This window comes from Puma concolor, chromosome E2 (genome assembly GCF_028749965.1).
Source record: "Puma concolor isolate L17-30 chromosome E2, mPumCon1.1.hap2, whole genome shotgun sequence".
Lineage (NCBI taxonomy): Eukaryota > Metazoa > Chordata > Mammalia > Carnivora > Felidae > Puma > Puma concolor.
In genome coordinates, this window is record NC_141681.1 from 47625252 (window position 1) to 47647470 (window position 22219).

General features: G+C 52.2%; 2 protein-coding genes across 2 annotated transcripts; both read right to left on the reverse strand.

Moving 5' to 3' along the window:
• Positions 1-4204: 4204 nt before the first annotated feature.
• Positions 4205-11540, reverse strand: LGALS4 (galectin 4). The gene is made up of 9 exons (XM_086689697.1): positions 10995-11540; positions 10605-10693; positions 8821-9025; positions 6608-6742; positions 5436-5474; positions 5215-5244; positions 4848-4936; positions 4540-4705; positions 4205-4458 (listed from the first exon to the last, which is right to left on the reverse strand). Exons 1-9 carry the CDS (start codon positions 11037-11039, stop codon positions 4312-4314), a joined length of 945 nt encoding a protein of 314 aa, XP_086545823.1. The 5' UTR covers positions 11040-11540; the 3' UTR covers positions 4205-4311.
• A 941-nt stretch (positions 11541-12481) lies between these two features.
• On the reverse strand, positions 12482-20272 carry ECH1 (enoyl-CoA hydratase 1). The gene is made up of 10 exons (XM_086689696.1): positions 20118-20272; positions 19265-19460; positions 19042-19130; positions 14237-14361; positions 14101-14149; positions 13836-13900; positions 13516-13586; positions 13353-13424; positions 12954-13104; positions 12482-12773 (listed from the first exon to the last, which is right to left on the reverse strand). The coding sequence occupies exons 1-10, from the start codon at positions 20155-20157 to the stop codon at positions 12669-12671; spliced, it is 963 nt and encodes a 320-aa protein (XP_086545822.1). The 5' UTR covers positions 20158-20272; the 3' UTR covers positions 12482-12668.
• Positions 20273-22219: the final 1947 nt, after the last annotated feature.

Genomic DNA, 22219 nt, shown 5'->3' on the forward strand with positions numbered 1-22219 from the left:
GCTTTCCAAACTATTGCTGTGGCCAAACTCACCCATTGCCTGATTGAGTATGGCTCACAGGCTAAGAATAGGTTTTACATTTTTAAATAGGTGAAAACATAAAAGAAAGGATATTTCAAAACACTAAAACACTAAAAATTATATGGAATTCAAGTCTCAGTACCCATAACTCAAGGTTTTGGGTTTTGTTTTTGTTTTTTTGTAATGTTTTATTTATCTTTGAGAGAGAGAGTATGAACAGGGGAGGGACAGAGAGAGAGGGACACAGAGGATCTGAAGCGGATTCTGCACTGACAGCAGTGAGCCTGATGAGGGACTTGAACTCACGAACCATGAGATCATGACCTGAGCTGAAGTCTGAGTCTCAATTGACTGAGCCACCCAGACGCCCCCATGACTCAAGTTTTATGGGAACACAGCCAGGCTCCTGCATGTCCGCATTGCCTAATGGCTGCTTTTTTGATTCGTTAGTGCAGTCTCTGCCCTTTGATAGGAGTATTTATTTCATTTACACTTGGTGTAATTATTGATACAACTGGCTTTACGGCTGCCTTTTTTGCTCTTTGTTTTTACTCTCTGTTAATCTGTCACTACCTTCTTTTGTGTTAAACAATTCTTAGTGGACCGTTTAAATTCCTCTATTGGTTTTTTTAGCAGTATTTTTTGAAAGCTGGTTTTTGAGTGGTCACTCTAGTGATTACAATGTACCTCTTTACTTATGACGGTCAACTTCAATTTTCTTTTAAAGATTTTTTTTAAGTTTATTTATCTATCTTGAGAGAGAGAAAGAGAGAGAGCGTGAGCAGGGAAGAGGCAGAGAGAGGGAGAGAGAGAGAATCCCAAGCTGGCCCCGTGTTGACAGCATGGAGCCCCACGCAGGGCTCAGACTCACAAACCGTGAGATCATGACCTGAGCTGAAATCAAGAGTCGGACACTTAATTCACTGAGCCACCCAGGCGCCCCAAAACTGATTTAATTCCAGTAAAATATAGCAGCATTGCTCCGTACATCCCTATCCCCCCCCCCCCGCCTTGTGTGGTATTATTGTCATATATATAACATAGAGATGTGCTATGTACCCTACAACTTAGTATTATCACCTTCACTTTATACAATCATATTTTAAAAGAAATCAAAAGAAGTAAACAGAAAACATATATTTATATCATTAAAAAAATATCTATCTACATACTTCTAATTTCTGGGGCCCATTTCTCCCCGTGGATTTGAGTTTCTGTTTGATGTCAGTTTCTTTCAGTGTGAAGGACTTCCTTTAGCATTCCCTAGAGGGCAGCTCTGTTAACAATGAATTGTCAGCTTTCGTTTATCTGGGACTGTCCTTATTTTGCTTTCGGTTTTGAAATACAGTTTTGTTGAAGATAGAAGTATTTGTTGATAGTTTTCTTTTTCTTTTAGCGCCTTGACTGAGTCATGAAACTGCTCAGCTCCTTTCTGATCTTCTCTGATCCCAAAGACCTTGGTTGTTGGTTTTTTGTTTTTTGTTTTTTTTTTGGCTTTTTTTTTTTTTCTTAATGCTTATTTATTTTTGAGAGAGAGAGAGGGAGAGCAGGGGAGGGGCAGGGAGAGAGGGAGGCGGAGGATCCGAAGCTGCCTCTGCGCTGTCAGCACAGAGTGTGATGCAAGGCTCGAACTCATGAACTGTGAGATCATGACGTGGGCCAAAACCAAGGTCAGATGCATAACCGATTGAGCCACCCAGGCGCCCCTGACCTTCATTGTTTCTATAAAAAGGTAGCTATTAATTGTACTGCTGTTAACGCTGTACAAGACGAGCTGTTCTTCACTTCCTGCTTTCAAGGTTTTCTGTCTTTTATGTTTTTTACAGCAGTTTGACAATAATGGGTCTAGGTGTGGATCTCTTTGTATTTATCCTATTTGCAAGTCATTAAACTTCTTGGATCTGTAGATTAATGGCTTTTGTGAACTTTGGCAAGTCTGTAGCCATATTTCTTCAAACATGCTGCAGCAGCGATAGAAAACCAAACATAACCTCTCCAGCTCTTCCATCCCTCTTGCTGAGCCCCTCCAGGCTCTGCTACTGATTTGTTCCTCCGCTGACATCCCTGGGACATGCCAACCTGGGTAGTGGCTGCCCTAAGCATCCAACTTCATAATCTCTTAGTTGGTTAGTTAGAGCCCCACATGGGGCTTCCTGCTGTCAGCGAGGAGCCCGCTTTGGATCCTCTATTCCCCCCCCCCCCCATCCCCTGCTCTGCCCCTTCCCCCTCTCTAAAAAAATTTTTTTAATTAAATCTCCCCAGATGATTGCAATGTACAGCCACGTTTGAGAACTAGATTAAGGGAATAAATGAGACAATAAACAATGAATGAACGAACGAACAAATGAATAGACACGGAGAAATGCCTGAATAAACGGATAGGTGAACAAGTGAGGAAATGACAAAGGAATGAATGAATGGGTGAATGAAAGTGTAAACAAATGAACAAATGATTAAATCCATGCAAGGGTGTGGTGGTAAGAGGATGATTGGCTGGATGGTAGATGGTTAGTGGACAGATGGAGAGAGGAAATGGTAAATGAACGGACAAATAGTTGGAAATGAATAGAAGAATATATCATAAAGATATGGATGGATGACATGATAGGTAGAGAATGAAGAAATCGATGCCTAGTCAGAGGGATCAATGGCGCATGGAGAGATGGATAGATGGATGGATGGATGGATGGATGTGATGGAAGGCAGAGAATTGCACGGACAAATGGAGAGATGAACAGATCAATGAGTGAATGCAAGTTGGATGTCAGGATGGCTGAATGGACAGACAGACGGATGAGTGAATAAATAAATGGTTAGATGTTTGAATGGATGGATGGTCAGATGGCTGAGTGAAGGGTTGGGTGATGAATGGATGTACAAACGGCTGGATAGGTGGAGAGTTAGGTGACGGTGAGTGGACGAATGGTTGGATGTTTATTTGTTTTTTTGTGTTTTAGATTTTCAAAAAAAATTTTTAAGTAATCTCTGGGACGCCTGGGTGGTTCAGTCAGTTGAGCGTCCAACTCTTGATTTCCTCTTGGGTCACATTGTGAGGGTTGTGGGATGGAGCCCTGTGGCAGGCTCCACACTGAGCATGGAATCTGCTTGGGAGTCTCTCTCTCTCTCTCTCTCTCTCTCTCTCTCTCTCCCTCTGCTCTCCCCCCACCACCCCACAACTCTTGCTCTCTCTCGTTCTCTCTCTCTCAAAGTAAATAAATAAAAGTTCTAAAAATAATTTCTTTTAATTAAAAAAAAAGTAATGTCTACATCCGATGTGGGGCTCGAACTCACAACCTCGAGGTCAAGAGTTGCTGCCCCACCGACGGAGCCAGCCAGGCGTCCTTGACTGTGTACTTAGGTGGATAGATGAACATATGCTTGGATGGATGTTTGGAGAGATTTATGGATGTGGTGATGGATGAATGGACAGGTGGATACATGGACGGATGGAAAAACAGGTTGTATAGTGACCAAGAGTGTAGCCAGACCACCTTGATTTGAATCCTCATTCTGTCATTTATGTGCCGTGTGACCTTGGGCAATTTGCTTTACTTAAAAATTTTTTTTTTTTCAATGTTTATTTTTTTATTTTTGGGACAGAGAGAGACAGAGCATGAACGGGGGAGGGGCAGAGAGAGAGGGAGACACAGAATCGGAAACAGGCTCCAGGCTCCGAGCCATCAGCCCAGAGCCCGACGCACGCGGGGCTCGAACTCACGGACCGCGAGATCGTGACCTGGCTGAAGTCGGACGCTTAACCGACTGCGCCACCCAGGCGCCCCTTAAAAATTTTTTTTAATGTTTATTTAACTTTTTTTTTTTTTCTTTTTGAGAGAAAGAGAGAAACAGACCGTGAGCAGGGGAGGGGCAGAGAGAGAGAGAGAGACACAGAATCGAAAGCAGGCTCCAGGCTCTGAGCTCTCAGCCCGGCTGACGGAGCCACGCAGGCGCCCCTGCTTTATTTTAATTTGCCCGTTTCTTCATCTTTTCCAGAGGTACGATAATAATAGTTCCTATCTCCTGGTGTTTTTGTGAGGAGCAAATGAGTTGATACACTTCAAGCCCAAGATCTGTGTCTGGAATATTCCTAGATTTATTGTGATGGGAAGATCGATGGACAGGTGATGAGGTGGCTGGACAGTGTATGATCAAACCAAGGAAGGAAGGAACAGCGATACGGACGTTACGGACACGCATGAGACACCCTCAGACATTTTATTAAGGGCTTAGAAGAGAGTCCTGTGGGCTCTTTCTCTCTGTGTCCCCAAGAGTTATGGCTCTGGGAATAGATCAGATCTGGATATAGGACAAGTTGATATCACCCTGGATCTCTAGGACGTCCACGTTCTGGAAGGCCGAGAAGCGATGGGAATAGTCGAAGAGGTGCTGGCCGTTGGCGTAAACCTTGAAGCGATCTATGCCACAGCGAATGGACAGCTGCAGGGAGAGGGCAGGCTTGAGGCTAGGGCCAGGACATAGGCTCTGGAGGGAAGGGGGCGAAAGAGACCCCCGACTCACATCAAAGAATTTCCCAGGACCAAATGGGTTGTAGGAGATCTTCCTCTCCTCGGATCCCCACGAACCATTCAGGTAGCTGTTCCGGACCACGGTATCCTCGGTCAGACGGGAGTTAATGTGCAGAGCCATGTCCCCCGTGGACCCCACGATGAAGTTGATCGCAAAGCTGAAGGCAGGGAGGGAAGGAGGTGGGAGTCACACGGGGGCCAGTGCCTGGTTCTCCGAGGGAGGAGGGGGCCGGGGCCCAGACTCCTGGGTCTGAAGGAGGAAGCGGGCTGAGGATCCCCGCTTCAGTGCAGACTGGGTACCTCTTGCCTGTAGGGGGTATAAAGCCCTTGACTATGATGGTTCTTCGGGCCGTAAGCCCCCCTTGCAAGATCCTCCTGAATGGCACGGGCTGTGGGCGGAGAACATGGGGTCCTGTCACCTCTCAGGTCACCAGAAGCCAGAGGCAGGGACAAATTTTCAGAGATGGGTGCCCACTCCTAGGAAATGTCCCCAACTCCCGTCCCCTCCCGACTCTGGCCACCAGCCCCACCCTCTCCCCGCCTCCCGCCCCAACACCCTCTGCCCACTCTATTTCCCACCCTCTCAGAGCCCCCCTGCCCACCGTCGGCTCCGGCTTCCCCACAAACTGCCCACCACAGAGCCCTAAACGCCCACGGGACACGTTACCGGGTTGAAGATTGGGGGTCCCTCCATGGTCTGTGAGGTGAGGAAGGAGAGGTGTTATTCTAGAATATTTGACAAATATTTATGGCGCACCAACTATGTGCAGGTGTATCTCTGGGTGCTGGATTAGTACAACGGGGGGGGCCCACCTCCTTGACCCCCCTCGCACTTCTCACCACCCCTCCCCCCCCCACCCCAAGTGGCCACCCAATTCTCCCACTTACAGGCAGGTTACTTGGCAGTTGCTGGGTGTGTCCAGGACCCTATACAGATGAATGGAAGGCAGAAATGGTGAGGGGGGCTGGGGGGTCCTTCAGGCCACCAAGCCCCCACCACAAGAATTCCATCACCCATCGACAGGTACTTGCTGGGTTTGCCGGCGTGCCCATGGGTGTCTGTGGGCACAAAGGCGATGTGTGTAGGAAGGCAGGCAATGAGGGAGACCCCAAACTAGGGCCTGGGGGTGGGGGGTGTCAAGGATGCCTGCCCAGGGCAGCCCCACGACCGCGGTCCAAGAGAACTCTGGGGTCAGAGTGGCACCCAGGTGGCTCATTAATGGAGAGGAAATTGCCACGTTTAGGGATCTTCGGGACACAGTGACCCTGCACCCCTTTAGGGTGAGCCTGGTGCATTCTACTCTTGCGCCCTCCCTGGTCCTGCTTCCTCCTGTCTCTGTGCCTCGGTTCCCCCATCTGTAAAATGGGTCCGATGATCATCAGAGCACTTTCCCCGAGGAGGTGGGGGACGGGGGCGTACAGGCTGGGGAGCAGAGAGCCCTCAGCTGAAGGACATGGCTGGCGTCTAGAGTCCGAGGGCTGCTATGGGTGTTTTGGTGCCTGTCTGTCCACTGTGGACGTGGGAATGGGGTTTCTAGGTCATCGCGTGTGTCTCCGCTCAGCTTTTGCAGACGCTGCCCAGTCATTTCCAGGGGAGTGTCGGGCCAGTTCCCCCAGCCTCGCCCACAATTGGTATTGTGTGCCTTTCCCTCAATAGCTCTTCTCGTTGGGGGGGAGGGGGGGGTAGCTCATTGTGACTTGAAGTGAGTTTCTCTCCGGTGACTAGCAATGTTGGGCAACTTCTCATGGACTCGCCTACTATTCCCCGTGGCTTTTGTTCCTCCTTATCTTTGCTCCTTGACTCAGCTGACGGACTTCCTCCTCCTCCCGGAAGCCTTCCCCTCGGACTCCCCAAACCTCCTGTCTCCCACCCCAGCCTTGACCGCTTAGAGCCAACACTGCCTGGGGAAATGTCTTCCCAGTGGATTGTCTTAGTTGCCTCTGAGTCTGTGGCTCACCCAGCGAAGGGCCTGGCACGGAGCAGGTGCTCGGGGAAATAAAGGAGTAAGGGAATGAATTAAGGAAGGAAGCAGGCACATAAGTGAGGAGACGCCACCCACCTGGCTTGGCGGGGGGTTGCCGCCAATGAAATTGATTGATTGAAGCTCCAGGTCCCCATCCACTTGCAGGTGGGTGACCATCTGCAGGGGCAGCCGGTGCCCAAACTCATAGAAGGGATTTCCATTTACCACCACCTGGAGGGCAGGGGGTGAGGTCAGAGTTAGCCCCCATGACCTTGGGAAAGCAGAAACAGGAAGCAGGCAACAGAGATCTTTTTAACTCGGAGACACGTCTTGGGAACGAGCTGGGATAGCCACAGAGTCAGGAATCTCGGAGTCTGCAGGTCGGAGGTCAAGCCGGGGTCAAGGGGCAGCTCAGAGACCGGTGGTTGGGAGACAATGGAGAATGTAATCAGGAGAGCGATCGATCCCGAGATAATCAAGTCAGAGTTTTGGTTTCGGCGCCAAAGGAGATGGGCCCGAGTCTAGCTCTGACGCGTTGGCTGTGTGACCTCGGGGAAGTCATTCCACCTCTCTGAGCCTTTGGAGGCTCACCCTGGGATTGATGGGAACATTAAAACCCAGCCAGGCATGTCAAAGGCGTTGTGGAAATCCTGTGTGGAGCCTTGTTATCATATCTCAGCGTCCTTGATGTCCTCACGGTTCTATTTATGGCGCCAGGCAGGGGGCATGGGGCTGACAGCCAGCTCCGGAGGAGTCTTATTTCTGGACTTAGGTGCTGGTGCCACGGGTATGTTGTCTTTGTGAAACACCAGCGAGCTCTGTACACATGGCTCGCACTCTTTTGTGCACTTCAGTAACACATTTTAAAAAATACTTGCGATGCACCCCAGGTGGCTCCGTCGGTTAAGCGTCCGACTTCGGCTCAGGTCACGATCTCACGGTTTGTGGGTTCAAGCCCCGCGTCCGACTCTGTGCTGACAGCTCGGAGACTGGAGCCTGCTTCGGATTCGGTGTCTCCCTCTCTCTCTCTCTCTCTCTCTCTCTCTCTCTCTGCCCCTCCCCCGCTCACCCTCTTTCTCTCTCCATCTCAAAAATAAACAGGCATAAAAAATTTGTTGTAAATAAAGCTTAATAGAATTAAAAAATTAAGAAAATTAAAAATACTTGCATAGGGGCACCTGGGTGGCTCAGTCAGTGAAAGCGTCCAGCTTCAGCTCTGGTCATGATCTCATGGTTCAGTTCGTGGGTTCGAGCCCCATCTCTGGCTCTGTGCTGACAGCTCAGAGCCTGCTTCGGATTCTCTGTCTCCCTCTCTCTGGTCCTCCCCCACCGGCACTCAAGCATGTGCTCTCTCTCTCTCTCTCAAAAATAAAATAAACTTAAAAAAATACTTGCATCATAGTAATCAGTCACAGCGTGTGGGCCTTATCCGGAGGCGGAGTCAAACAAAGTGCAGACAAGACTCAGGTCATGATCTCACAGTTCGTGGGTTCGAGGCCTGTGTTGGGCTCTGTGCTGACAGTGCGGAGCCTGCTCAGGATTCTCTCTCGCTCCCTCTTTCTCTGCCCCTCGTCTGCTTGAGCCCTTGCCCTCATGCTCCCTCTCTCTCTCAAAACAAACTTTAAAACAACAACACACCTTAAGGTATTTATGAGGTCACCGGACGGCTGACAGGATGTGAGGGCCCCAGGAAGAATTGTCAGTGCTTGAGGTATGGTAACGGCCTTGTGACTATGTTCTTAAACACTGAAATATTTATGAATGAAATTATATCTGGGATTTGCTTTTAAATCAGATGAGAGGGAAGCGTCAGGGAAGGATGCAAACACAGGGGCCTGGAGCTCACGACCACTGGAGCTGGCCAAGGGGACCAGCGGGTCACTGCACCCGCGCCTCCTCTTGTGTGTGTTCAGGGTTCTCCAGAAGAAAGAGCAAGAATACGCATTTTGCAAGAATGCAGAGGAACAAAGCGATCAACGTTAAACATGACAAGGCTGCCCACGGTAGAGGAATAGGAATGAGGAACGTGAGAAAAAAAAAAATTGTTTAAGAGAAAAAGTGTTTAATAGGCAGGAAAGAAAGAAAAGAAAAAAGTGAGGTGGGAGGGGGGAGGGGAGAGGGAGGAGGGGAGGGGAGAGGGAGGAGGGGAGGAGAAGGAGGGGGAGAAGGGGAGGAGGGGGAGCAGGGGGAGGTACAGCTGGAAGAGAGGAAGACAGGGAGGAAGGAAGGTGGACAGGGAGGGAGAGGGAGGCAGCGGGGAGGAGGAAGGGGGGTTAGGGAGGAGGGAGGCCCCGCCCCCAAGCTCAGACCTTGTAGTGCTCGGCCTGGACCATGAACACCAGCTCAAAGGCGGTGCCCTTGCGGAAGGGCATGCTCCTTTTCTTCTCCTCGCTGCCCCATTTGCCACCTTGCATGGAGTTGAAGACCACCTTGTCCCAGCCATCGAAGCGGGGATTGAAGTGGAAGGCGATATCTGACCCCGAGTGCTGCCCCGCCACGAAGTTCACGGAGAACCTGGTGGGACAGGAAGGGCTGTTCCCCCGGCCCCACCTGCCTGCTCACCGGGCCCTCCTCCTGGAAGCCCGCTCAGACCTACCCAGTTCTCACTTCCCGAAGGGGCGGGAGGGGGGGTTGGGGGACCACGACAAAACGGGACAGCACACTTGGGCACTGCTGACCCGAGAGAGGGGGGCGGGGGTAGTGCCCTGGAGTCCAGGAGGACTGCCACGCTCATTCCCTTCCCTTAACCAGACCACGCCCCCCCCCCCCCCCCCCCCAGCCTCTCCCAACTTTAAATAAGACCACAACTGGGACTCCTGCATTTCCAAGGGCCGGGCACTGTCCTAGGAACCTCTCTGCTCCCTCCCTGACCTGGAGGCCTTTCCCCACCAGCAGCCAGGGGGGACCTAGGAACCCACACGACCCACCCCTTCCCTCGGGCCAGCATCCCTGAAGTTATTCCAAACTGGGCACACACCCCCCCACCTCAGGGCCTTTGCAAGGGCTGTTCTTTCTATCCGCCTATACTCCCAGGCTCCCTCCCTCCTCTTCTGTGGGTCTTTGAAGTGTTCCCACCCCGCTACTCTATTTAAAGGGACAATGCCATAGGGTCCCTCCCCCCCCCACATCCATTCCCCAACTCCTTTCCCAGTTTGTCTGCTTAGCACTTATCACCACTTTGATTTTTGATTTTGATTACAGATTTGATTTTTGTCTTTCACCTCTCCTCTCTACTAGGATGTCAGCTCCATGTGGGCAGAGATCTCGGCCCTGTCGACTGCTCTGTCCCCAGTGCCGAGGCACACAGCGGGCACAAAATGACCAAAAAACCAACGAGCGAGAAACAACAATGCCTTCAGCTCGCTTCCATCTTTATCACCATTTTAAGGCCCTAAAAAAATGTTAAGACTTATTTTATTTTTTTAAATTTTTTTTACTGTTTATTTTTTTATTTTTGAGACAGAGACAGAGCATGAACAGGGGAGGGGCAGAGAGAGAGAGAGGAGACACAGAATCTGAAACGGGCTCCAGGCTCTGAGCTGTCAGCACAGAGCCCGACACGGGGCTCGAACCCACAGACCGTGAGATCATGACCTGAGCCGAAGTCAGACGCTTAACCGACTGAGCCACCCAGGCGCCCCTGTTAAGACTTATGTTAGTGCTTACTTTCCAGTTTTACGCATTGAACCCTCAGGACAATCCCATTCTACAGCCGGGAACCTAAAGCACAGAGAGGCGTGGTGCCTTTCCCGGGTCACACAGTTGGCCAGTGACAGAGCTGGCCAGGCCGAGCCCAGAGCCTGTGATCTGAATTCATGCTATCACACCCATCAATTCCAGTCCAACATCCCAGCTCCCCGGGCCCGGGCTGCCTCTCTCCGTGAGCCTCCCTGACGCCTCCCAGCCCCCAGGCTCCCTGCTCCTGGTCACCGAGTCCTGGACGACCCAGGGGCTAGAGCTGATCTTTGGCCATCGGGTGCAGGGGCACAGAGGTCCCCTTCCCAAGCAGGAGGGAAGAAGGGCTTCTGCATTAGGGCGGAAGCCCCTGTTTGTAGCCCCTCCTAGCCTAGCCTGGCGGAGGGGAGTGCCTTACCTCTTCATGTGCTCGCTAGCCACTCCTTGGATGTAAACAGACATTCCGATGCAGAGACCACCCGGGATGGGCTTGTTGTAGGGCAGAGTCTGTGGAAGGGGCCTGGTGAGACTTTACCCCTCATCGAGAAGCCCCCCCGCACTCTCATTGGGACACTAGGGGTGAAGGGTCCGCGGGAAGGTGAAGAGAGCGGAGCGTCAGGTGTGGCTGTGAAGAGCCAGGGCGTCAGGATGGGAGTAAATCAAGCCCCAGGGTCAGTATCGGGTAAATCAGAGTCAAGGTTGGGGGCGAGGGCACCTCTGAGGAATCAGGATGAGAGGAAATTGGTGTGTGGGGTTCAGGGTGAAACTAAGCCGGGGCCCGCGGTTGGGGCCCGGGCCGCTATCTCACCGGGTTGTAGGTGGGCTGGTAGCCGGGTACAGGGACATAGGCCATCTTGAGAGTCTGGGCTGGTGGCTCGTCGTCCGGTGAGAAGAGGTGCAGGAGCGGGAATGGTGGCAGATGGCAGGAGGGGGGTGGCTCTTATACCGGAGGATAAGGGAGTGGCTGGCGGGGCAGGGTCCACAGGGCCCCTCTTCCGGGCATTCCCGGCTCCCATCTTTTTCTAGGGCACCCCCTTGTGTCCCCTTTCTTACTAGCCTCACTGGTAACCAGTCAGAACCCAGTTCATCTATCTGGGTCAGGTCAGGAGGACTCAGGTCAGAGCCCCCTCCTTCAGGCCCTTCCGCAAAGAGGAAGTGTAGTGAACTTCAGCCCCGCCAGGGCCTTATCAGAGCCCATAAAAGCCTGCCCAGACCTTTGTTAGCAGAGGGAGGGTGAGTCCAGGAGGGTTGGGCAGGGCAAGGCTGCAGGCGTGACCTGTGACAGATGGGCAATGGGAGTGGGTGAAAGGGAGGAGCTGGATGCCCTGGACACTCTTAGGAACTGCGGAAGGCATTTGCATGCCCACTGCATGCCGGACCCGTGCACACTGCACTCTATAGTTTTTAATTAATTAAATAATTAATTAAAAATTTTCTTAGCATTTACTCATTTTTGACAGAGCACGAGCAGGGGGAGGGGCACAGAGAAAGGGAGACACAGATCCCAAGCAGGCTCCGGGCTGTCAGCACAGAGCCGGACGCGGGGCTCGAACTCACAAACCACGAGAGCTGAAGTCGGCTGCCCAACCGAATGAGCCACCCGGGGGGCCCTGGACTGCATAGATCACGGCTTCTGGAGCCAGGGGTGCTGGGTTCAGATCTTGCCTTGGCCACTTCCTGGCTGTTTGGTCTTGCATTAGTTTGGCCTGAACCTCAATTTCCCGATTTGCCCAACTGTAAAATGGGGCTATTAGTAGTATTGACCTCACAGAAGCCTTGAAAGGAGTCACTCAGGGAATAAATGCTCAGAACAGGACTCGGCATATAGAAGGCATTAAATTAATCCTTGGCCTCTTGTACTCGTTCTAAACATAAACCCAGGAGGTTGGGCTTATCTACGGACATGAAAACCTGAAGCTTAAAGAAATGAGGCAGTTGGCCCGAGACTGGGTGTCAGCAGAACTCTAGCCAGACTCCAGCGTCGCATCCCATTAGGCTATGCAGTGAGTGGGTGCCAGGCAGGGTGAACGGAGCTCTGGAGCCTGGAGCAGGCAGGGGGACCAGCCACAGCCCTTAGGCCTGCAGAAGGCACTGACTTTTGCTTGCCCCGCCCCTGCCAGACTTTCTATTGGCCCTGGGCTGCCCACTGCCAGCTCTGAATGGGCATCGCCTGCGTGGCTCCCATTCCCATTGGCCAAATCTCTGTCCCCAACATTCAGCACCGCTGAGGGCCGTGGGCATAGGCGCATCTTGGCTCCTTGCTGTCTCTCCTCTCTTTGCAATAAAGACACCGGGTTCCTTAAGTACCTTTATTGTTTGGGTGAAGATAAGGCCCTGGGCATGAGGAAATCAGTGTCCCAGCTATAAATTGGAAATCAGGCATGAAGGCACGGAGACGACGATCCTCACTAATCCTCCTTCTCTGTGGATGAGGAAACGGCATGAGGTGGGACAAAGGGCAAGGCCTGGCCCTTGGGGGCTCTCAGAGCTTGGAGAAGTTCACGCTCTTCAGGTCCTTCTTCTCCAATGCAGCCTGGACAGACTTAACGATGTCCTGGGTTTGCAGCATGCTCATGTTCCAGGTGGCCTGGATGAAGAGGGTGGAGCATAATGGCAAGGGCAGGGAATGGAGTTGGGCCAATGAAAAACAGAGAAGAGACAGCACGCCAATCGGAGGGCAAGGCCTGCAGAGGTCTGCTTGCAGGGGCCCTGATTGGTCGCTCTGGGACTGGAGAGGGGCTGTGATTGGCTGGACGGAGAGCCTTACCACGTAGTTGAGACTCTCGGCCACGGAATGGTTGCGGGAGTAGATCAGGTTGACTTTGGTGCTCTGCACTGCCACAGGGCTCTTGGTGGAAATCTCTTCCGCCAGGGTGAAGGCTGCCTCAAGCATGTCCTCCTTGTTTGGGAACACCCGGCTGCGGACGAAGGGAATCCGTAATGGGGTGTGGGGGTTCTGGGAAGGTTCCCACGGATGAAGAATCGGCCAACCACAGTGGAAAGCGGAAAACCGCCCAGTGAGAGAGACCAATCAGAGCAGGGCACTGGACCCCAGAATAAAGAATTGACCACCCAGAGAGTGGAATCTGTGAAGATACGCGGGGACCCAAAGAGCCCTGCCCAGGTTGCGCCCGAGCCTTCAACCAGCCCAGGCCTCGGCCCCTACCTGACCAGACCACTGCCCAGGGCCTCATCAGCCATCATCTTGCGGGAAGTGAAGGCCAGCTCGTTGACCAGGCTGCAAGAAAGCGGGGAAAGCCTATCAGGGGACGGCCCTCATCCTGGCCCGGGAGATGCCCGGGGTCCCCTCCCTCGGCTGCTCTGCTCACCTCTGGTTTCCGATGACTTTGGGCAGTCGCTGCAGCGTTCCCACATCAGCTGCCAAACCTACGTCCACCTCCTGGGGCGGACCATGGTATCATGGCTTTGTCTGTGCCCGATACTGCCCCCCCACCGTGTAACCTCAGTGCCAGTGAAATCCCGCATTTACTGTAGAGGCACATTCCACACCCACCTCAGAGACTGCCCCCCCCCCCCCCCCCCCCCGCTCCCTTAGCCTCCCCTGTCACTGCTCTGCCCCCACCCAGCCACTCCCTGCCCAGCTCTATGCAAGATCCGAGGACACAGAAGCTCGGGGAGGATGGCTCACCTTCACCTGGAAGAAAGTATCCTGGGCACAGTACCGGATGTCACAAGCAGTGACGAGGTCCACGCCTGCGAGGTGGAGGCCAGGGGCATTAAGCAACCACATGAACCAACCCCTCCTCCCAGGTGGCGGGGTCGCACCCCTGGACCGAGTTGAGCTAGCAACTGATCTGAGGCTGGCGGTCACTGGCCGAGGCGGAAGGGCGGCAGCCAATAGGCGCCCGGCCAGCGTGGGTGCCCGGATGCGTGGCGGGTGTCTGCGTACTCACCCGCACCAATACAGGCCCCGTTGATGGCGGCGATCACCGGTTTAGGGCACTGCAAGGGAACGGAAGTGGGTGGTGGTCAGGGCTGGTCTGGAAGAGGTGGAGGGGGCTGGGGGTGGTGCCCTGCCTGCCCCTGCACCTTCTCGATGACATTGAAGCTCTCTTGGCATCTGCTGATGAGGTTACGGAGCTGCCAGCTGATGCGGGCCACATCATCTCCTTGGGGCTGGAGGATATCCGAAGCCATGTCCATGAGGTCGATGCCTGGTGGGGAGGCACGAGGAGACTCACGTAGTCCACCCCCCCACCCCCCCCCCCCCCGCCGCCCAGGCACCCTCCCTCCCCATCCACTGCCCCAACTAGCGGTCAGAACTCAGACTTGGCAGATTTGAACCCCCAAACCACCGCCAGTGTTTCGAGAAAGCCGCTCACACAGGGCTTTGCCAGGGATCGCATATGGGGTGTGAAATACATAAACGCTGACATTGATAGGGCCGTTACTCACTTTATCCTCACAACGACCCTATGAGGTGGCTATTACCATCGCCAGTTTTACTGGGAGTAAACTGAGGCACCGGACATTAAAGTCACTTGCCCAAGGTCACACTGGCTTGTGAGTAATGGCACTGGAATTGTAAGCCCGGGACCAGGCACTGGCTCCAGAGGTCATGCTTGTCACCATTATGCCAGATGGCACAGGAGACAGGCTTTTGGCAGGAGTCAGTGGTAGGAATGGTCCCTCAGAGAGAAGACGAGAGAGAGAGAGCAAGTTTTCGTGGCTCCAACTGCAAGACGATCCCAAGTCTAACCTTTGCTCCACTAATCCTTCTCCATGACCTCTACTCTGGCTAAAATACTTTCTCCTGGGCTCCCTGTTCCCTGCCCCGACCATTTCCCACACACAGCCAAGAGAACTTGTGAGCATGTCAGGGGGCCTTTTCTTCCCTCCCACCGCACTTACTTAGAAGAAAATACAAGGTATGTGCCGGGACCTTACCAGCCCTCCTGAACACTGTCCCTAGCCCATTCCTTTGGGCACAGAGGCCTCCAACCGTCCCAGGGCCGCCTGGGTGGCTCCGTCGGTGAAGCATGTGACTCTTGGTTTCAGCTCAGGGCACGATCTCGTGTGGCTCGTTGAGTTCGAGCCCCGTGTCAGGCTCCACACTGACTGTGCAGAGCCTGCTTGGGATTCTCTCTCTCCCTCTCTCTCTCTGTCCCTCCTCTGCTCTCTATCTCTCTAAATAAACAGATACACTTAAAAAAAAAGAAGAAGAAGAAGAAGAAGACTGACCCCATCATTCTGTCCAGGCCACAGCCCGAAAGTCATCTCCTCAGAGAAGCCCACCTCAGCCACGCGGGCTAAACAGCAGCCCCGTCATCCTCTATCTCACTTTCTCTGTCTCATCTCCTACACTGCCCTCTTGTTACCACAGAATTACGTGCTTATTTCGAGGGCCCATCTCCTTTTCCAGGACGTGAGCTCTATGAGTGGAGGAGTTTTGTCTTTTTGCCCACTCCCGCATCCCCAGTGCCTAAACTGAGCCCAGGGCACAGGAGGTGTTCAGTAAGCGAACAGTATAGGCAACAGTCCCTGCCCTCACTGAGCTGCCCCTCAGTGGGGGGAAGACAAACGAATAAGAAAATACATTTTGTCGGGTGGTGACAGTGCTAAAAGAAAATTACAGCAGGGAAGTGGAATGGAATGTGTGTGTGTGTGTGTGTGTGTGCAGTGAGGGCTGTTGCAGTATTAAATGGGGTGGTCATGGACCCTCTCATTGACAAAGTGACTTTTGAGTGAAGATCTGAGGAAGGAGAGGGAGGGAGCTATGGGGCTAGCTGGGATCAGAGTTCTAAATGCCAGAAAGGGCCAGCGCAAAGGTCCTGTGGTAGGAATGCCCCTGGGCTGTATGAGGAGCACGGGGGCGGTCAGCATCGCTGCAGTGTAGTGAGTGAAGGGGAAAGTGGGAAGAGCCAAGGTTGGAGAGCTTTACGGGGCAGAGGGTATGGGGCCTCACCGGCCAGGGGGCAAACTCTGGCTTGTTCTCTGAGGGAGGCGTTGCCAGGAGATGATTCTGAGCAGAATCATCCTTCACTTTTTTCTTCCTGGGGTTCATCCTTCTCGTCCCTTTGCCTCTGAACGATGCTATCTGACAAACCCGGAAAACCATTCCCACATCTGGCTACATCCCCGATCCTCTGGGGCTTCACTGCCTCCACAGCTGGTTGAAATAAGTGAGACCTGAGAATCTGGGGCTGAGGGGTAGGGCTGACTTGGTGCATGTTAAATACGCGGAAGACAGGATCGCGCCCCCGCCCCCAGCCTTGGCCAGGCCACTTCCTCCTCTGGGCCTTGGGTTTCTCCTGCACAAAATGGGGGTAACACCCTCCTGAGAGCTGATGGAGAGATGGCAACAATTAAAGGCGAGAGACAGCCCCAGAGGCCCTTCACACCCCACTAATGGCATCACAGTTACCATTTCGGCACCTGCTGGCTTCTGCGCCCACGTCTGTGAAGCCTGGGCGACTCCGCAGAACCCATGCTGACTCCCAGAGCAAGCCCAGCTTGGCACTCGGGACACCTCCTTTCAGTGGCTTTTCTGGCTTCCCTGCACCACCGGGACGCGCACACCCTGGCTTTTCCAACCCCTCGCAGTAAAGGACCCCAGACCATGGGATCAGGTGTCCCCCTCTAAGGTACAAACTACTCGGAGTGCCTGGGTGGTTCCGTCGGTGAAGTGTCCGACTTTGGCTCAGGTCACGATCTTGAGTTTCGTGAAATCGGGCCCCTTCGTCAGCTCCGCGCTCTCTCTCTCTCTCCCTTTCTCTCTGCCCCTCGCTCCCTCGAGCTCTTAAAAATATACATAATTATATACATAATACATATAATATATGTACGGACCTGTATATGCGTATATACATATATTACATATGCGTATATACATATATTACATATGCGTAATATGTTACGGACCTGCCCACCTATGACAACTGCACGCATGGTGTGGGTGGACAAGATATAAACCACTGCCCGACAGCATGGGGCAGATTCTGGAGGACGGAGGACGTCATCACTTAATTTCTTTCTTTTTTTTTTTTTAATTTTTTTTCTTAGCATTTATTTATTTTTGAGACAGAGAGAGACAGAGGATGAGCAGGAGAGGGTCAGAGAGAGAGGGAGACACAGAATCTGAAACAGGTTCCAGGCTCTGAGCTGTCAGCCCAGAGCCCGATGCGGGGCTCGAACTCCTGGACCGCGAGATCATGACCTGAGCCGAAGTCAGACGCCCAACTGACTGAGCCACCCAGGCGCCCCTCTTTTTTTTTTTTTTTTTAAAGCAGGCTTCACACCCAGCGCAGAGCCCAACGCAGGGCTTGAACTCATGACCCTGAGTTCAAGACCAAGAGTCAGGACGCTCAACCGACGGAGCCACCCAGGCGCCCTAGGAAGTTAGCACTTAAAAGAAGGGACTGGCACCAAGTGAGGTGGGGGTTGTTAAAGTTTCTAGACTGAGGCGAGGTTGCAAGTGGTGCTTGAAGAACCAGAAAACAGAGTCCAGGGTGACTGTAGCTGCTGGAAAGTGTGGGGGGAAATTCCAGAAAAGAAGAGAGAGCCAGAGAGGGGAGCCCCAAATTCTGTGGATAAGCTCTGCCCAAATCTCTTCCTGACCCATGAACCATGCATGCAGCCCAGCAAGAGATTTTAAAAACTGATTCCAACTCGGCTGCTAACACAGGAACCTCCACCCTCTCTGCCGGGTCCAGGATAGCATCCAAGTTCCCACGTCTTTCCATAGTCCAATATCCAGGGTACAATCCAAACTTATTCCAAATGCAAACAAAAAGAAGGATGAGACCCAGTTGTTCAAGAGAAAAGACGATGAACAAGGATTGACCCCAAAGTCACTCAGATGTTGGAATCGGGAAACAGGCACCTGGGTGGCTCAGCCAAGTGCCAACTCTTGATTTTGGCTCAGCTCATGATCTCACGGTCTATGAGATCGAGAACCCTCATCGGGCTCTGTGCTGACAACGCGGGGCCTACTTGGGATTCTCTCTCTCCCCCTCTCTCTCTGCCCCTCCCCTGTTCGTTCTCTTTTGCTCTTGCTTTCTCAAAATAAATGGGTAAGCTTTAAAGAGTTTTAAAACAGTGGTTATAACTATGATCAACAGTGCAAAGAAAAACATGCTTGCGACAAATAACGAGATACGCAACTTCAGTAGAGAAACGGCGAAATATAAAAAAGAACCAAATGGAAATTTGAGAACCAAAAACTACAGTATCTGAAATTAAAAAAAAAAAAGATCACTGGATGGGCTTCACAAGCAGAACAGCGATGACAAAGGAGTCAGTGAATGTGGTCAGGGGAAATGATCCCGTCTGAAGAACAGTCCTGTGGCACAATAAAACTTTGAACAGACATGTAATTGGAAATCAGCTCGTGTGTGTTAAATAATTATATGAAAGCATCTTATTATAATACACTTCAGTGACATGAAAAAAAACAACAACCGAGAGGTTAAGGGCCTTGGTCAAGATCAGACTTCAAAGCCCATCATCCTGTCCATATTCTGTTGGACTAACTTTGAGATTTGAATATTTTAAATTAAAGAGAAAAAAAAAGATAAAAGTGGAAGTTAGAAGCTGGTTAAAACCTTAATTAAGAAGCATTGTTTGGGGCACCCGAGTGGCTAAGTCAGTTAAGCATCCGACTTCGGCTCAGGTCATGATCTCACGGGTCATGGGTTCAAGCCCTGTGTTGAGCTCTGTGCCGACAGCTTGGAGCCTGTTTTGGATTGTGTCTCCCTTTCTCTCTGCCCTTCCCCCAGTTGCGTTCTGTGTGTGTCTCTCTCAAAAATAAATAAACATTAAAAAAAAAACAAAAAAAAAACATTGTTCCATTGCCAGGAGCAGTGGCAGGGGTGGGGGTGGAGAGCACCTGGTACCTGAAGTGAACAGTTTTCCTGCACCAGAGATCACCACAGCCCGGCAGTCAGGGTCTTGCGCTATCTTGTTGAAGCACTCCACCAGCTCTCTGTGGAGGGGCAAGGAGGAAAGGGCTGCTTATCCCCTGCCCTCAGGTCACCTGACCCCCACCCCCCACCCCTGCCCACTCCCTCAGCCCCTGCCTCCTCCTGCAGGCAGGCCTCGGTGATCTGCAGGCCCTACCTCCAGCAGGCCTTGTTGATGGCATTTCTCTTCTCAGGCCGGTTGAGCTGCACGTGGAGAATGTGTTTCTGAGCAGCGGTCACTCGAAGGGACTCATAGCTGTGGTCTGGCGCTTCTTTGGGGGCCTCTTCTTGTGCGTTGGAGCTCATGGGGCGAAGGCTAAGGCTGAGACCCCGAGGAGTGGGAGCCATCAGGCCTGGGGAGACAAAGGAAAGAAGAGCCTTTGATGACCCCAGGTTGGGGTCACAGACCCATCAAGGGCAGACGGCACACATTACTTCTCAGTGATGTCAGATTGGGGAACACAGGCCCCTAAGAAACCTCAGGGCAGGGGTGCGTGGGTGGCTCAGTCGGCTAAGCCTTGGGCTCTTGGTTTTGGCTCAGGTCATGATCTCACTATTCCTGAGTTCGAGCCCCAAACTGGGCTCTGCGCTCACAGCGCAGAGCCTGCTTAGGATTCTTTCTCTCCTTGCCCCCCTCCCCCCCCCCCCCCCCCCCCCCCGTGCTGTGCCACCTCACCCCCACTCGCTCTCTGTCTCTCTCAAAATAAATAAACTTAAAAAACAAAAACAAAAACAACTTGAAGATTAGAAGTGCACTTGTCAGTGGCCCCAGTGCCTGCACTACTTCGGACCATTTAGCATGGGAAGGAGGGACCCCAGACTGGGAATACCAAGCTGTCAGTCACCCTATTGTAAGACACAGGCCTGCAGAATTAGGGAGCTCTTTGGCTGGAAGCACGTGCACCCGTGTTGAAAGCGCTCAGACCGTGACCCGGGACAGGCTTCCCCACCCTACGGTGGCTACGACAGCACGACAGAGCTAAGGACTCCTAGAGGCCGAGGTGACTCACGCCGTATCAGCAGATCTCGGAACCTGAGAGAAACCGCCATCTCTGCCACCTCCGCCACTGAGCTGTAGTCGGAGTGACCAGACAGAAGGAAGTCAAGGGGGCGGGCGCGAGGCCACCATGTTTGGCAAGGGCATTGATGCCGCAGCCTGACTGGCGGTGACGCCAGTATTTCCGCCATCTTTACTAAGGGCAACCGGAAATAGTTTTCTGAGTTCGCCGATTACAGCTTAGAAATGAGACCTTTGCCCCAGTAGGAACCTGGCCTGTTGCTGCCGGATAATTCATCAGGGGACTGTCTTATAATGATGGAAAAATTGGAAACAGCTGAAATGTTCAAGGACGTAATGGCAGAATAACTGCAGCGCTGCAACTTTGTAATCATGCCCTTGTACCATGTTAACTGGAAAGAAAAAAATTATCTAGTACTGAGTATAACCCACATAAGGGAATGAAAAGATAGACAACAGACCAGCCAACAATGGGCTGTCTGTGTAATCTGTTTGAGCTCTCACACCAACAACAGGTCGCACCATTTTTCACTGTATGCAAAGGAAACCGGAGCTTGGGGAAGGAAAGTCGCTAGTTCAAGGTTATCTGGGCTTTAGGAGTAAAGAGGGGATTAATGTGGCTTTGAAGTTCATGTTCTTCAAATAATTTCTTTAAAAATAAAACCGGGGCGTCTAGGTAGCTCAACTGGTTGAGCAGCCGAATTTGGTTCAGGTCATGATCTCCCGGTTTGTGAGTTTGAGCCCAGCGTTGTGCTCTGTGCTGGCAGCTTGAGAGCCTGGACCCTGCTTCGGATTCTGTGTCTCCCTTTCTCTCTGCCCCTTCCCCGCTCATACTCTGTCTCTCTCTCTCTCTCAAAAATAAACATTAAAAAGAAATAAAAAAGTTTATGGCTGCAAGGAGACTGTAGTTTCTCCTTTCCAGATGCGGTCTGCAACACCCTGGTGAAGCAATTTATCCCATAAATGCCATGTGACTTCAGATGTTAATCTGTTTTAAAACCTCACGGGGGCGGGGGGGGGGAGGGGGGGCAGGTGCCTCAGCAGCTCAGTCAGTTCAGCTCAGATCATGATCTCATGGTTCGTGAGTTCAAGTCTTCAAGCCCTGCATCAGGTGAGCATGAGCCCTGCTTCAAGTAAACACAAGCTCTGCTTTGAGTGAGCCCTGCTTCTCTTTCTCTTTCTCTGCCCCTCACTCACTTGTGCCCTCTTTCTCTCTCAAAAACAAAACAAAAACTTCACAGTAAATCCCTGGGGCGCCTGGGTGGTTCAAGTCAGTTAAGCATCCAACTTGGAGCCCAACATGGGGCTTGAATTCACAAACCACCAACTTGGAGCCCAACGTGGGGCTTGAATTCACAAACCACGAGATCATGACGTGAGCCGAAGCCAGCTGCTCAACCTACTGAGCCACCCTGGTGCCCCTCAGACTTTGGATCTTGGCACAGGATCCAAGGGATCGAGCCCGATGCTGATAGCATGGAGCCTGCTTGGGATTCTCTCTCCCTCATCCCTTGTCCCTCCCCCCACCCCAGCTCTTGTGGTCTCAAAAGAAACTTAAAAAATAAAATCACAGAAAACTCCCTAACTGGTTTTTCCTAAGATATTTTTTACTCTGAGAAAGACAGAGCACGCGCGTGTGCGCGCGCGCACGTGCAAGGCAGGGGTAAAGAGGAAGAGAGAATCCCAAGCAGGCCTGGTGCTGTCAGGGCAGAGCCCAAAATGGGACTCGATCCCACAAACTGGGAGATCATGACCTGAACTGAAATCAAGAGTTGGACACTTAACCAAATGAACCACCCAAGTGCCCCAGCTAAGACTTTATTATTTTGTTTAATGTTTATTCATTTATGAGAGACAGAGAGACAGAATGTGAACGGGGGAGGGACAGAGAGGGAGACGCAGAATCCGAAGCAGCCTCCAGGCTCTAAAAGCTGTCAGCACAGAGCCTGATGCGGGGCTCCAACTCACGCACCGCTAGATCATGACCTGAGCTGAAGCCGGACGCTTAACTGAGCCACCCAGGCACCCCGCTAAGATTTTATTTTTAAATAATCTCTACACCAAATGTGGTCCTCAAACTTACAAACCTAAGAC

Bases quoted from the DNA above. Each gene is read 5' to 3' on its own strand.
- ECH1 (XM_086689696.1), bottom strand. From the start codon at position 20,157: ATGGCGGTTTCTCTCAGGTTCCGAGATCTGCTGATACGGC. The intron at 19,131-19,264 runs GTAGGGCCTGCA...GCCCCTCCACAG, and splicing joins ATCAACAAGGCCTGCTGGAG to AGAGCTGGTGGAGTGCTTCA. The intron at 14,362-19,041 runs GTACCAGGTGCT...CCTCCCCACCAG, and splicing joins AGGAAAACTGTTCACTTCAG to GCATCGACCTCATGGACATG.
- LGALS4 (XM_086689697.1), bottom strand. From the start codon at position 11,039: ATGGCCTATGTCCCTGTACCCGGCTACCAGCCCACCTACAACCCG. The intron at 4,937-5,214 runs GTAACGTGTCCC...CTCCGCCCACAG, and splicing joins GACCCCCAATCTTCAACCCG to CCCGTGCCATTCAGGAGGAT. The intron at 4,706-4,847 runs GTACCCAGTCTG...CCCTGCCTTCAG, and splicing joins ATACCCCCTACAGGCAAGAG to CTTTGCGATCAACTTCATCG.